A 16,248-nucleotide genomic window follows, 5' to 3' on the forward strand; every position below is an offset into this window, starting at 1 on the left:
CTGGTTTGCCTAGTTTAAAGAGGCCCTTGTGAAAATTGTCTGCCATTAGTGGGGCACTCAAAATAGTTTGACCCTGAAAAATCATAAGCTATCTGGAAAGTAGTATAATTTGGGTTCGTTGTAAGAATAACTTTGAAATAAAATATCTTATGTATTGTAGTAATTTGTGAAAATATTCTTAAACTTTGGCTAAGTTTTTCCTGGGGAATTGATATTCATACATTAGATTCTAGCAGGGAAATATGCTTCTGTTTATCTATGTCAAGTGTCTTTGGAAAAGCTTGCTCTTGTGCTTCCCTTTAGTTAAAAACTTATTTCTCTATTTTGTTTTACAGATTTTTTTCATATGTTGATGATATTGATGAGCTATTCTTCTTTTATAGTTATGCCCCTTGGTGTCCGTCCTGCCAGCAGACTGACTCAGAATGGGAGACATTTGCAAGGAACGGTGAAACACTTCAAATCAGTGTGGGCAAAGTGGACGTCATTCAAGAGCCAGGTGCTGTACATGTGGGACATGAAATGCAAAAGCTTATTACTTTTAATTTTGAATTTTTTATTTAAATGTATTTATTTATTTTAAAATGTAGTTTTGAGAGAGAGAGAGAGAGAGAGAAACAGAGAGACAGAGCATGAGCCGGGGAAGGGCAGAGAGAGAGGGAGACACAGAATCTGAAGCAGATTCTGGGCTTGGAGCTGTCAGCACAGAGCCCGACGCAGGGCTCAAACTCAGGAGCCACAAAATCATGACCTGAACTGAAGTCGGACGCTTAACCAACTGAGCCACCAAGGTGCCGCCCCTTTATTTTGAATTTTTTCAAACATATAGAAAAGATGAAAGGCTAGGATATTGAGTACCCATGAACTGACCATCTAGAATCAACAGATAACATGTTAACATATCTGGGTCTGTCTATGTATGCTGGTGTTGACATATATATATTTTATATTGTTATTAATTTGCTGAGTCATTTGAAAATCAGTTGTAGACATCATGATACTTTACCCTTCAGTACTTAAGTATATTAAAATCTTTTTCATTATTTCCCATTTTGAACCAGGGTATAATCAAGGTTCACCAATTGAATTTGGTAGCTATACTTTTTAGTCTCCCTCATTCTAGAAAATAGTCCCCCATTTTTTTTCATGACATTGATACTCTGAAGAGAACAGGCTGGGGATTTGCCTAGGTGTTTCTCTGTAGGAACATTTAATTTATTCTTATATTTTCTGCAACTTGAATTTTGGTCTAGAGACATGATTCAGGTTAGACATTTATGGCCAAGAGTACTTCATAGGTGATCCTGTGACTTAAATTGTATTCTACCAAAAGACAAATATGTGTGACAAATATCACACATATTAAGACACGTTAGTGATGTTGAGTTTGAGCACTTGTTTAAGGTGATGACATTAAACATCTCCATTGTAAAGAAAAGACCCCATTTTGTGATTAGCATATAATCTATGGGGTGATACATGGCGTTGATGATCTTACCTGAACCAAATGATGATCTTACCCTAACCAAATATTTCAGTGTGTTCCAGAATGGTGAATTTCTAATTCTGTTGTTTCATCTACATTTATTAGCTGTTAATGATATAATTTTTCAAAAGAAAGAGAGAAATAGAGGAAACTTTTAAATTCTGAAAAGATACACACAAGTAGTATTTGTAGTTTAAAAATAACTGTGTAAGGGTTTCCTGAGTGGCTCAGTCGGTTGAGCTGCCGATTCTTGATTTTGGCTCAGGTCATCATTCCAGCGTCATGAGATCGAGCCCCAAGTCGGACTCTGCACTGTGAACAGAGCCTGCTTGAGATTCTCTCTCTCTGTCTCTGCCCCTCCCCCAATGCTTGTGCATACTCTGTCTCTCTCTTCCCTTTACAAGGGAAAAAAGAAGGTAGGCATGGAGGTGTAGCAATTACTTTTCTGAAACAACTGTGAGTGCAAAAACACAAAGTAATGAATTACCAATTACTTGGACAGGAAAACTGATGGTGTCTGTTAAGATGAATGTGTTGACAAACCCCTGGAGAGAGATTTCTGTTAAAGTCATTACTTCTCAAGCCTCCACCTTTTTAATCATTTGAATCAAATCCATTTCTGCCCATCTGCTATTTAGAGCTGGACAATTATACTTACTGTTCATGGTTTGGGCTATTAGAATGAGTTATTCCATTTGGAAGTCATGTCATTACAATTACATTTTTGCTGTAAACTTGTTTTTGTCTTTTAGTAGTTTGAGTCCAGTGAAATCAGGTGTAAGCCTTGCTAATTAGTGGGCAGGAGATACATTTGATGATGTGTTTCTTGGAAATGCAGCTGGCCTATTCACATTTCAGTCGTTTGGTGTACCTGCCGTGAATTCACAGCATGATTTGAGTTAAAAGAATTAAACAATTAACTTTGTGATGGATTCACAAATCTAAAGGTTAACTGAATATAGTCTTTCCATCTAAAATGTAGATTTACAGCTACTATTTCCAGTGTGAATGGATTGAGTGCTTTTTTGATAAGGTAGAGAGAAATCTATTATAATGAAATATTTTAAAAACAAATTTATCATTGACTCATACTATTTATGTAAATGTAAATTATATATATTTGAAATATTTATCAAAGAAGAAGGAAAAAAGTCTTTGGTCCAGTATTCTTTAGGAATAGCGAAGAAACAAAGTCCAAAAAAAAGGAAAAAATGATTGTTTTATGTATTAAAACAAGTTTTAAAGTATAAGTTCTAGAATTATTTTAAATAGTAAAAATTTAAAAACTGTAACTCATAAATAAAAATTATGAGACAAAATTCCACACACATGATTGAGTGGCCTAAAGAATATTTCACTTCAGATTATACTATTTTATTTTATACTTTATTAAATCTAATGCTGTTAGGGCCCCTGGGTGGCTCAGTTGGTTGAGTGGCCAGCTCTTGATTTCGGCTCAGGTCATGACCCCAGCGTCGTGGAATTGAGCCTCGCTTCAGTCTCTGCAATGAGCATGGAGCCTGCTTAAGATTCTCTCTCTCTCTTTCCCTCTCTCCCTCTCTCTGTCCCTCCACCCCCTCCCCTGCTTGTGTGCACACTCTCTCTCTAAATTTTTTTTTAATCTAATGCTATCAATTAATCTTTTAAAAGGGTTTCAGAATAATGTACTTATTCAAGAAATATTTGAGTTTCTACCATGTACCAGGTCTTGTTCTAGATGGCAGTGATACAGGGGTGCCTAGATGGCTCAGTCAGTTAAGCATCTGACTTTGGTCATGATCTCACGGTTCATGAGTTTGAGCCCCATATTGGGCTCTGTGCTGACAGCTCAGAGCTCTTCACATTCTGTGTCTCCTTCTTTCTCCCTGCCCTTCCACCACTTGTGTGCTCACTCTCTTTCTCTCTCAACAATAAATAAACATTATAAAAATTAGATGACAGTGATATAGATAAATGATACAAGTAAATAAGGAATATAAAGACCTGGCTGCCCATGGAATTTACATTTTAGTGAAGGAGATAAATAGTAATGAGAGTAAAATGGAAACTAATGTCTGGTGGCAGTAAGGACTTGAAGAAAAAGAAAGCAGGATAAAAATGTAAAAAATTGTGAGAGCCACTCTTTTATATAGGATGTGCAGGGAAGGACTGTTTGACTAGATGTCTTGACAAATTGAGAAAGTGAATTTCAACAAGCCATAGAGGAGGAGCATTCCAGGCAGAGCAAATGGCATGTGCAGGCAGGGGTGTATTTGGCTTATTTGAGGAACCATATGATAGCCAGTGAGATACTCAAGATAAACAGAACTGGAGGGGTAGCTAGGGACCAGACCATGCAGGGTGTTCTTGGCCATGACAAGGAATTTAGATATTAGTATGATAGGAAGGAAGCTACTGGAAGGTTTTGTGTAGGGGAGTGACATGATATGGTTTATGTTTTGAAAGAATTGCTTTGGCTGCTACATGAAAACTTGTCTGTAGGAAGTCAGAAGCGGAAACAAGTTAAGAGGTTAATGTAGTAGTCCCAAGTGGAGATGATGGTGGCTCGGACAAGCAGCAGCAGTGATGAGTGATTGGAGTTGAGATACTACATTTGGCTGGAATATCCAAAAGGATTTCTTTATAGATTGGCTGTAGCATTTGATGGAAAGAAAGAAGATGGAGAAGACCAAAGGGTTGAAGTTTAAGATGTTCAATAGAAAACCAAATACAGCTGAGCTAGAGATATACATTTCAGGATCATCACTGTATATGGTATTTAAAAGAAGGGGAAGAATTGAGATCGCCTAGGGAGGGTGTGCCAGAGAAGTGTTTTGGGGATTGGGAACCAGGGAAGTCTAACATGTAGAAGGAAAGAGCTAGTTCCAACAGAGGAAAAAGAGAAGCAGGTGAGGTAGGAAGGAGCTGGAGGAGTAGGGGGTCCTGGAAGCCAAATGAAGAGAGACATGGCTTAGGTTGTACTGACTCATTGGCAGACCTCCAGGGCAGCTTGACCCTATTCTTGAAAGTTCTTTGGCTATTTACTTCATTTTTACAAAGTCTAACATCCTGAATACATTTCCCCAATTTGAACATTTTACTAGATTTCTTTTTTTCCAGAGACAGAGAGGGCACAAGTGAGCCAGGGGCAGAGCGAGAGAAGGAGAGAGAGAGAATCCCATGAGAAGGAGAATCCCATGAGAGAGAGAAAAGTGGGGCTCAGGCTCACCTGATGTGGGGCTTGAACTCACCACTGTGAGATCATGACTTGAGCTGAAGTCAGATGCTTAACTGGCTGAGCCACCCAGGCACCTCTGGATATTTCCGTATACAGATTGGTGTTTGGTCACAGATCTCCACTGGTATATACTTTCATCAGGGCTGCCTTGCCAACACTGCTAGTAAGGCATAATTTCATTTCTTTTCTTTGCAAATAAAATTTAAAAAGAAGTGAAAGCAAGAATTTCTGAAGTGTTTATGCGTGCGTTTAGTCATGCCTGTAACTCTTCCAGGGGTATATCTCACAAGAGATTTTTTTTGTAGGTATTTTGAACAGAAAATAAGATTTCAGAATTATCAAGATTGGGGATTATAAACACATTGCATTTTACAGCTGAGATGTAGAAGTCAAGGAAAGGAAAGGCCTTAGATTAGATCAGATTACATTGTCTGTGTAATACTACATAGGGCAGGCAATAGGTATTTCAGTTGCATGCTCTTTGGGAAAGTCAGTGTAGTGAGTATGTACTTGAAACTTCTGTTCCAGGCAGATGAGCTTAGTTGTCAAGGACAGGAAAACAGTAGCTGCTCATAGAGCACCCATGGGTGATGGTTTTTCACTAGACTAGAGGTAAACCAGACTCCCACCACGGTCAAGAATAAACATTATGTTTAAGTCACTAACAGCAAAAGCTGTTAGTTAACTGTGTTTCAGTTAATGTTCATATTTTAATTTGATAATTATAAAAATTAGTCTTTTGTATTCTATTATATTGACAACTTTATTTCCGTCTCAAAGGTAAGGCTAGTTCTTTTTTTTTGTTTGTTTTGTTTTTATTGCTTTCCTTCTGCTACTCTTTTGGTGATAATAACTAACATTTAGTTAAGCATTTACTTCAACCTATAATTGTTAGGCACTTATATACATTTTAGGTTCATAACAACTCTAGAGAGAACTATTTATCTCTATATTACTAAGAAACCTGAGGCTCAGAGAGGTTAAATAACATGCCCAAAGTAGCACAGCTAATAATGGTAGAACAAAAGCTGGTAGCTATCTCCATTTTTTAAATATTTAACTTAAATAATTTCTATTGTGTTTTTGCATATCAAAATATAGTTCCCTGATGTAGTTTTTCTTTCTATAATCTTTTAATTCTTTTTTTCTTTAAGATAAGCTTTCACGTTTAAGATAAGCTTGCTAAGAAGAAATTAAAATTTTTCCTGAATTTTGGATTAATGCCTCTTTTATGTTGCAATAAATCTTCATTTAAAGGGGAAATTTCCCTTAAAGTAAAAAAGACATGCAGAAATGTTGGCAGACCTTGTGACCAACCTTTATCTCCTTTAGTTAAAGGTTTAGAGTACACTTGTTTCTTTTACACTTTCTGAAGTTTGTTGCAGTGAATCATTATGCAGACTTTGAAATGAGCTGCTGATCTGTTGTTGTAATCCTTTGTTAAGATCCACACTTTACTTGTTGTTAAAGCTTGAAGTTCACAACCTCAGATGGTACTTCTCCGTTCCAGGGTGGTCATGTTTTAACTTTTCAGGTAATGAAAGGTTCCCTTGATACTTGATGGTATCAATACTAAAGGTTAGAAGACATTTTGGAGCACTGACATGAAACCCAAAGCTTTCTGACATTGTTAACCTCTCAGAAATGTCATTTATTTGAAGTGATTATCCTATGGTGTCAGATCTTCAAGGAGTTAGTGATGTGTCATAATCTCAGGGCTACATTAATTGTTCTTGATTTTGTTGTTGATTGTCCTGAATACAGCCTCAGTGACGGTATATTATCCCAGACAGCAGACTGAACTCATATCTCAGTTAGGAGCTATGATTTTATTATTAGTATCCTGCATGGGTTTTAATTTAAAGGAATACTGACAGAGAAACATAAATGAAAGTTTTGAGGTTGACAATTTATTAATAATGATCTTTATTTTAATTTTTTAAGTGTTTATTTAATTTTGAGAGGAAGAGAGGGAGAGACAGAGAGAGCACGCACATGCACGTAGGGGGAAGGGCAGAGAGAGAGGGAGACCCAGAATTGGAAGCAGGCTTCAAGCTCTGAGATATCAGCACAGAGCCTGACACAGGGCTCAAAGCCCATGAGATCATGACCTGATCATGACCTGAGCTGCAGTCTGATGCTCAACCAACCAAGCCACCCAGGCGTCCCAAAAAGGATCTTTATTTTAAATAAGCCTTAACTGATGGTCTTATAAATTGGTACAGTAGTTCTGGAAAACAGCACAGCAATTCATATCAAGAGCCATAAAGTTCTTATACCCTTTATTCTAGGAATTTTGGGGATGAGCATCCTTCTAGCCTGAACCAGAAAAATGCAGAAAATTCTCAGAGACTATCTGTCATTATTTTCTCTATTGTGTTTTTTCATGGGCACATTTATTTGTAAAGACACGTTAGCCAAAATAGTGTCTGATTTCCAAAGCACTTAACATTAAGTTAGTTTCTTACATCCTATTTTATCCTAGCTTTTAATCAGAGATTTAAATATACAGCATATTAGTTCGGATGTATTTAGTACTTATTCTATGTCAAACACTGCATTCTGTTTGCTTTATAAATAAGAAATCATTTAATACTAAAAAATACTGAGATAGAAATAATGATATCCATTTATGTGAAAACTGATGGTTTAAATTTACTGCCCCAGATTAAAACTAATAAGAACCAGAAGTGGGATTTGACTTCAGGCAAGCTGGCCTGTGAATCTGGAAATACTGTTTATAAATACTGTGTAAGTTAATGTGTTTTATGAAATATTTCTTATATTTGTTTACTTTTAATTTATCGCCATGGCCAATGATGACCAAGAATGTATGAAGGATTTTAAAGAACAAGTAAAAAATATTGCCTTCAGTGATGCCTGACATTTGTTAGAAATCCTATCTATTTCTTCTGATAAAAAAAAAAAAAAAGAAACCTAAATAGAAACTTGAAGTAGTGATGGGATACTAATTTGTTTATGCATTCCATTTTAAAGGCCATGTTAATAAAGCATAATTCCCTAACACTGTGACTCCGCTTGTACAAAGTTTGGAGCAGTCAAAACAATCTGTAGCTAGGGAAGAATTGAAATATGAAACTTTGTAATAAGCAAAACATATAATAATCTTCAGGTCTTTAGGATTACCAGTACTTTTTCCTTGGCAATTTAGATTTGGAACTCTACTAAAAAAAAGCCTTTTCTCCTTGATAGAGGGAGTTCCAAGCTTGTTACAGGTGAGAATGCCCTGTTGACACAGACGCTTGTTAGAGTTCTGTTACTGCCAGTACAACCTTTAAAAAAAAAAAGGTACAGGGATAAATGTATGAAGTTTATGTTTCTTTTTGTAACATTGACTTTTACTGCCTTCAGAATACTGTGTTTGCTTTTGAGTGCCATAGGGAGTGTTTTAGAATTGCTTGGCTTGGTATGAGAAAAAACAGAGAACCCTTCTTTGGGAAGACTCATCATTAATGAATAAATTATTTTGCTGAGTATAGATTTAGTTTATAAAGTAGGTATCGACAAATATCCCTTGTTGTTAAAAATAAACCTTCTGTGTTTCAAACTGCAAGTTATCCCAGAGATGTAACATTTGAGCCACATTATTTAAATAGGCATTTGATTTTGTCCAGACTGTCCTTCAGTGGGAAAGGCAGAAGTGGTGAGAAATGAGGAAATGCTGTCTCTGCCAGCTTACCATGCTGGCCAGCGGGGTCCTTTAGCTTTCTCTTTGCCAGAACTGGGCTTACTCTCTTGTGGTGCCCACATCAACATTATTTATTGGTGAACATTTAAAGGGCAGGGATCTATCTGTTCTTTACTCCTAGTCTCATGCAAGTTTTTGTTGTATGCCCCTTTCCTTCATATCATGCATCTCTGTTTCTGGTCGTGATTACCTGATTAAATTCTATCCCTCTGCCACTAGACTGTGGCAGAACAGTCTATGTCAAACTCTGTTCTTCCTTATCTATGTGTCTTGAGCCATTATTACAGTCCCTGAAACAAAGAAGATGCCTAGTAAATATTGGATCAGTGACGAAGGGTTTTATTTATCTTTATTTTCACATGTACCTAGGAAAGCATTTGATATGTGGTTATCGTTTTGTAAGGGTTTGCTAAGACAAATTGAAACAATCCATTAAAGTACACAGAGTTCCTTGACAGGAATTACAAATTTTATAAATGTGCAAAAATTATAATGACCTTATAATTTCATATTCTTTGTTGTTTTTAAACCTATAATTGATTTGATATCTATAATTTATATTTAATATGTACTATTTTTAATTATGTGCTATTCTATTTAATATGTGCTAAGCACTTAATATACTTACCTTAACTTCAGAACAATTCAGTCAGGCTTTCATATACCCATTTCACAGAAAGGTTAAGTAATTTATCTAAGGTCACAAAGCTAGTAACTGGAGAATTTAGTATTTAACCCAGATTGCATGACTCTAAAATCTATCCTTTCAGCCACCATACAGTTCCAAGCAATGCACAAGCCAGAAAACTTTAGTGTAACACATCAAAGATAAGCACATTGTCTGTCAGTCATCAGAAAGTGGTAGGTAAATAAAAATGGATAAAAATAAGATATCTTTAAGTAAAAAAAAAACCCAAAAAACAAAAAACAAACAAAAACAAAAAAACTAGTAAATGTGATTAAATAACTGAAATGATTTTAATTACATGGCTATGAAAACAAGCTCAAGGCTGCTTATTCTTACAATGTAAGTTAGGTGCTTGGGGTAGTCTGAGTTTGACTTGTAACTTTTTTTGTTTGTGCCCCTTGTAGGTTTAAGTGGCCGCTTCTTTGTCACTACTCTCCCAGCATTTTTTCAGTAAGTTTAAATAATTTTCTGGTTAGACACTAGAAACTTTAGAAAAGATTCAAGAGCAGTAGACGTGTATCAAGAATTCTAAGTTGCCTTCCATAACCATTGCTCATTCAGCTTAAAATTTGAAGAGAGAAATACTGGTGTGTGTATTTAATGATAGCTGGAAGGAGAGAGGGATGCCCAGAGTACAGCAGGGGAAAGGCACCTAGTGTCAGGCAGGGAGTAGGACAGGGGTGGTCAAAGATGATTTCTCTGATGATATATAAGTTAGGAATTGGGCTAAGCAGACAGAGTGGAGAAAACCTTTCCAGGTACAGGAGATATGGAAAAGCCTGGAAGAAAATGAGATACCTTCTGCGGGCTGTAATTGGTTCTGGCCTATGGAGTGCATTTGGATCATCCTGGGTGATGAGGTTAGAGAGGCTCAGGTAGAGTTACAGGGAAGGGAAAGGAAGGGGGATAGATCCTGGAAATACTTAGGATGTGAGATCATTGGGACATGGTGACTAATTAGCTATAACAAAGGAAGATCCTGTAATGGGTACCAATAAGCCATGTAGAATTTGTAAAAGCTATTGAGGAGCCATTAGAATAAGATGAAGTTTGGAAGATAGAGGCCAGAATGGAGAAGATAGTGTGAAGTGCCTCTGTTAATTCCTCTGTTAATTCCAAATGGAGAAGTTTAGGTGCTGGTTTGATTTCCATATCTAAAGCTCAGAAGAAGGATCTAGACTGAAGACATGTATTTGGGATTCCTCAACATTGAGGTACATAAAAATGCAATGTATCTAGAGAGAACGTATACTGTGGAAGGAGAAATAAGTTAAGGATAGAACCTGGTGTTGACCAATATTAGAACATTTGCAAAGGAAGACAGGGAGTGAGGAACTGAACAGGGGTGGTCAGAATAATAGGAAGAAGCCAAGAGAGCTCATGTCATAAAAGCCAACAGGAAGGAAGGGATTTTCACAAGTGGGCAGTGCCAATGAGCATAAGAGCAGTTTCTCTGGAGTCATGGAAGCAGAACCACCAATTACATGAGTAGTGAATAAGCAATACAGGAGGAAAAAATGGCAAGTGTAGACTCTTCCCTTAAGGAAGCTGACTATGGCGAGAAAATGAGAGGAAGGCCGAGGGGCCTGGAGAATACAAGGTGTTTTGTTAATTTTGACAGGAGGGATTTGAAAGACATAAATTTGTAAGTGTGGATGCAGTTTTTTAAAGCTTGATAACAATTAATGTTTTGCTGTTTTAAGAGAAAAATTGAAATCATTGGTAGCAAAAATAATAAGAAACTTGGTAGATTAGACACTGCCAAGAACTTTGCTTGTGGTCCCAAATTGTGCAGTGATAAAATTCCCCATAGAATATATTGTGCTTGCTGTTTTGGAATTTCTCAGCTGTAACAGATTAATATAATGCACACCTTCTGATTTATGCTTACCTATAATTGTTTTCTTCATTTGAGCCAAGTTAAAATTCAAAGTAGAGTTCACATGTAAAATTAGTTGTTGTTTTGGTTTTTATTACCTATAACACTTATCACTTTAATAGATTTATTTTCTATTTGTTTTTATAATTTATAGTGCAAAGGATGGAATATTTCGCCGTTACCGTGGCCCAGGAATCTATGAAGACCTGCAGAATTATATCTTAGAGAAGAAATGGCAATCAGTTGAGCCTCTGACTGGTTGGAAATCCCCGGCTTCTCTGACGTAACTTGTTATTATTTTTTTTTATGACAGGGTGTTTTTATAAAACAGAGGTATCAAGTTAACAGTCCATAGGCATTCAAGGTCTACATTTTTCTTCATATTCACTTCTGATTACCCAAACTACATACTGACCATGCTTGGCCTGTGTTGTGTTACTGGTTTTATGACCCACATATGTTTCAGCCAGTTGTTAGTATACTAGGAATTAAGTATTCAGATTCAGGTGGATTACAAAAGCCTTTCCTCTAGCTTTTGCACTAAGCCATATCAACTGTTTTGTCTTTACAAAATATGATATTGAATATCATTTACCATTCTTTCTTCTGAAGCTATCGTATCTATGTGTAAATAAAACCTATGGTGTCTTTGGCTGCCTAGCGTAACACTGCTGGGGTAACTTTTGTTCATGATGGCAAACTGTATAATTCTTGGTGAAGTACATAATGCCAGACCATACTAACTTTTTTCCACAGTTGGTTTTAAATTTGAATGAATTGTGATAATTGCAGTTAATATTATGTTAGTTTACACAAGTATAGGGAATATTCCTGGTGAAATAGAATCAAATCATGCAATATTTCAGGAATAAATCATGAAATAGTATTTTATAAAATACCCAAGAAATACATAGCTTACTGTAAAAGCGGTTCATCTTTGGCATTTCATTCTACAAATATTTGAGTACTGATTTTATGACAGATGCTATTCTAGGTGCTAGATATTTAACAGGGAGCAAGACAGAGTTGGTCCCTCTGCTCTCCTTATGAAACTTAAAGTAAGACATATTAAGAAAAACAACTAGGGATATAAAGAATCTTAGTCTGGATAAGAGCTATTAAAAACAAACCCTTACTAAGACAGGGATGAACTATGGGGGCATGGGCGTCCATTGGATGAGAGGTGGAGTAGCAGGCAGATCTGAAGGATAGAATGACCTAGCTGGGTAAAGAGCAGGGGTAGGAATATTCTCAACAATGGGTATAGCATGGCCAAAGACCCCAATTTGGAAAGAGCTCATCGTGCTGAGGAGCAGAAACAAGGTTGAGCACAGGGAAAAGGATTAGGAGTGGTATACACCGAGAAACAGAGGCAGGAGCCAGATCATATGGGTCTGGGTCTCATTTTGGACCTTGGATGTTATCAGTGCATACAATTAGAAGATGGCTCTTAGGAGGAGAGGTTGGAAAGGGCACAAATGGATGAGGGGAGACAGTTAAAGGCTGTTGCAGTGTCCAGCCAAGGGATGGTTGTAGTGCCTATCAGCGTGTCAGCAGTGGGAATTGAGAGAATGGATGGATTTAAAATAAGTTTGAGATGCAGACTTCCTTCTAGAGCTCTCAGGTTGAATGTGTAGAGATGGGTCTCCATAGAGAATTGAGGAACAAAGTGTGTGGGTGGTATTTAAACCTTAGAAGGGAGGGGGTCACCTAGAGAGAGGTAAAAAGAAAAGTGCTTGGGACTGAGCCAGGAGACACCCCAAAATTAAGATGAGTAGAGAAGAAGTCAGCAAAAGGAAACTGCAAATGAGTACCAATGAGGCCAGCAGACAGTTAAGGGTGTACGATTTCCTAGAAGCTAAGCAAAGAGTGCTCAAAAAAGAGGGAGTAGTCACTTGTGTCCTGTGTTACCAAGGGTAAAAGATCGAGTCCGAGACATGGATGTTTGGTAAAGCAGTGCAAAGTCATCATGGTCTTGACAAGTAGTGATAATGTAGTAGTGAGGATGGAAGCCAGATGTGATGGTTAAAGGTATGGTGAGGAGAAGAAACAGTAAGCATAGCTACTCTTTGGAGACGTTTGTGAAGTCTAAGAATGTGCTTTTTAAAAGAAAAGAGGGGATAGAACATGTTTTCATGCAAAAGAAAATGATCCAGCAGAAAGGGAGAAATTACTAATGTAGGAAAAGGAGTGGCAGAAAGAACCAAGTCATTAACAAGACTAAAGTGTCCAAGACTAAAGATCCAAGACGCAAATCGAGGAATTAGACTGTGGTAGGGCAGATCAACTTTCTCTGCTGTAACAGGAGGAGGTAGATCAGGTGTACACCAGGCTCAGATTTGATGGTGGGAAGATAAGAGAGGTCACACAATGGCTTCTGATTTCACAGGGACATACAAGGAGTATTTGTTAGCTAAGCATGCATGGAAAGGGGAGGGTGTGGAAGGTCTGAAGAGAGGGAAAAGACATGAGCTATCATCTCAAGTGGAGCCTAAGACAATGCAGTATTGAGTGCTTCCTGAGGTTTGTGACTGGGAAGGGGGAGCAGTCAGTCAGTCATGTGGTTTTCTCCAGAGATACGCAGCTGCCCAGGGTTGGAGTTTTTGCCAGGTATGTATAATGGTGGGAGAAAGGGTCAGGGGGGTTGAATGTATTTATAGCAGAGGAATTGAAATGAAGGCTATGAAATCTAAGCTTTATGGGAATGGAAGTTAATCCAGGAGAGAGGACAACATATTGCAAAAAGTGGAGGGGCAGATCCTTATGACCTAAGCTTTGTTTTGGTTTGTTTCATCATAGTATATATCACCAGTGGTTCTCCTTCTCTTCATTTATTAATTTTTTTTTTTAGGATGTCTGGAATGGCTGGTCTATTTAGCATCTCTGGCAAGATATGGGTGAGTAATTAAATATACCTTTTGTGACTATCTTGGCAGAGAGGTTTTTAAGGAGTAAGAATGTAGCTTCTAAGCAATAGGAAAGTAAACACTTATAAGTACTTTTGTAATTCACTTTTCTCCTTACGGCACACAATTGCTCTCATGTGGAGTCCCCAGTAGAAACGTGTCTCTGTGTAGAAGGGCATAAATTGAACACGGACCTGTAACTACTGTGTCAAAGTCCTATTCTGTGTGTCAGGGATCAGCAAACTATAACTTGGGGACTGGCCACCTGTTTTGATAACTTTTATTAGAACACATTAGTTTTCATTCATTGCCTGTTGTCTAGAACTACTTTCATGCTATGATGGTAGAGTTGAGTAGTTGTGACAGAGACCATGTGTCCCACAAGCCTAAGATATTTACTCTGTGACAATTTAAGAAGAACTTCGAGTGTCCCTTGTATATGTGATTTTATCATTTCCCTGAGTCATTTCAGTGAGTTAGAACTGTTATTTAGGTTAAAATTTGAACAATTATATAATCTTGAATGTGTTACGTAATCTTTTACTTCCATTTATGTGTAGGATGGGCTAAATTTTGCCAAATTTAACAAACTTGCTGTGGAATTAAATATATATCCTTAAAGTATTTCAAAAAAAATCTTTAGAAGTGTGTACTTATATTTGTCTTTTCAAACTATGATTCTAAGTCATGATGTCATATTTGGAACTTAACATTCAAGAAGTTCATAAGACTCTTCTGTTTCTCATGCACATCAGTGTATGTTTAGGAAATTTAAGAACAACCTTTTGCATCCTAGTTTTTCAGTTATATTTTATTTTCTGCCTTGTGAGGTAGAATAGTAACTTCAGAATTTTTTTAAAACAGAAATTAAGTTTGTCACTTGGATTCAGTATTTCTTAGTTAATGTTTGTTAATTATTTTTTGGCATTTGTGTATGATATTAAATAATAACTTGGATTTTCCCTCTCACCAGATAGCATGAGTTTTATATGGTTTCCTTCTACTATTTTCTTAACACTGGTGAGAAGTTTATTCAGGATTTGAGAATTATGAATTGCCAACTGGGAATTGAGAGTAAGGATTTTACCTTTTGCAGTATGTTGACACTGAAGGTTGTCAGAGTCATATATTCTGATAGCCATCTGAGAACGTTGTAGCCTCATAATGTCTAATTGAACAGGATACTCATAATAGATGGATTTCAGGAATCATGAGAGCAGGATCTTGGCATTGAACCTATAATAAGTGCAGGTCAAGAGATGAATTTGTTTAGTTGTTTAAGAAGAGCTTGGATGGAAGTTGGTCATCAATTTCACACATTGTAAAAGAGATGTATTTTCAAATACAGTATCTGGGAAGAAAAATGTAAAATAAGTTTATTGTCAAATACAGTATCTGGGAAGAAAAACAATTACTTTGACCTCATATAACTTGGCATTTGTGCTTTGATAAGCAAGAATTTAGGTAAGGAGTTACAGTTTTTCATTTTATCATGCAAATAATTACAATATGTGGCATTGTTGTGTCAAGGCCAGGAGTGGGTATTTTATCTTCATACACACAGTGCTCCAGCCATGGGCAAGCATGGAAAGATTCTGTGTGGATGTGTCAGACTGCAAAAAAAAAAAAAGAGGGGGGGCATTTTGGAGAATAGAATATATCTGTCTCTGAATAACCAATTGAGATGTTCTTCTTAGTGATTGAGATGTAGAGTATATATGATATTTATATATACATGTATATTTAGAATATATTTCCCAATATTTAAAAGGGGACAAAAGAAGATAGTTTGATAAAATAAACTGTTAAATTTGACACACAGTTACATTTTACACTCTACAGAATCACTTTTATCTAATATTAATACCATATTTTTTTTCTTTTTTGTCAGTATTTGCCTGGAATGTTTTCCACTTTCAACCTTTTTAATTGCTTTTTCTGTTTTGAATGAGTTTTGTAAAATGCATACAGCAACAAGTAATTCTTTTAAATGATAAATTTAGTCCATTTATTTTATTAGCATCAGTAATGTATTTGCCCTGACTAAAGATTTTGTGTGTGTGTGTGGGGGGGGGGTGCGGTGTGTGCGCATGCGTGCATGTTGGGGGTTAACGTGACTAAAAGAACATAAATGGTAAGTCTGTAGATTATTTTGATTTCTTCGTATGTGTATTCATTACCTTAAAAATCTGTGATAGAAATCATGTATCACCCTCTGTATCAGCATCTAGGTTTTTCAAGTCTCTTGGCAACTTTTGTAGTTTCTTCTTTTCTTAGAAACAAGTTTCCAGACTTGCATGAAATCTCTGGGAAGGGCTCTCACAACCTGTTTCCAGAATTGAGCCCTGGCCCTCTTATTCAAA

The 16,248-nt window shown here is 36.7% G+C and overlaps 1 protein-coding gene across 1 annotated transcript in view; it reads left to right on the forward strand.

The window, feature by feature from the left end:
• Window positions 1-16,248, forward strand: part of TMX4 (thioredoxin related transmembrane protein 4) — a 45,920-nt gene that overhangs the window by 12,194 nt on the left and 17,478 nt on the right. Inside the window, exons 2-5 of the mRNA XM_025931835.2 lie at window positions 384-499; window positions 9,505-9,550; window positions 11,134-11,262; window positions 13,831-13,876. Of these exons, the coding sequence (XP_025787620.1) occupies window positions 384-499; window positions 9,505-9,550; window positions 11,134-11,262; window positions 13,831-13,876 (337 nt within the window). The remainder of the gene's footprint in view (window positions 1-383; window positions 500-9,504; window positions 9,551-11,133; window positions 11,263-13,830; window positions 13,877-16,248) is intronic.

This window comes from Puma concolor, chromosome A3, assembly GCF_028749965.1.
Source record: "Puma concolor isolate L17-30 chromosome A3, mPumCon1.1.hap2, whole genome shotgun sequence".
Lineage (NCBI taxonomy): Eukaryota > Metazoa > Chordata > Mammalia > Carnivora > Felidae > Puma > Puma concolor.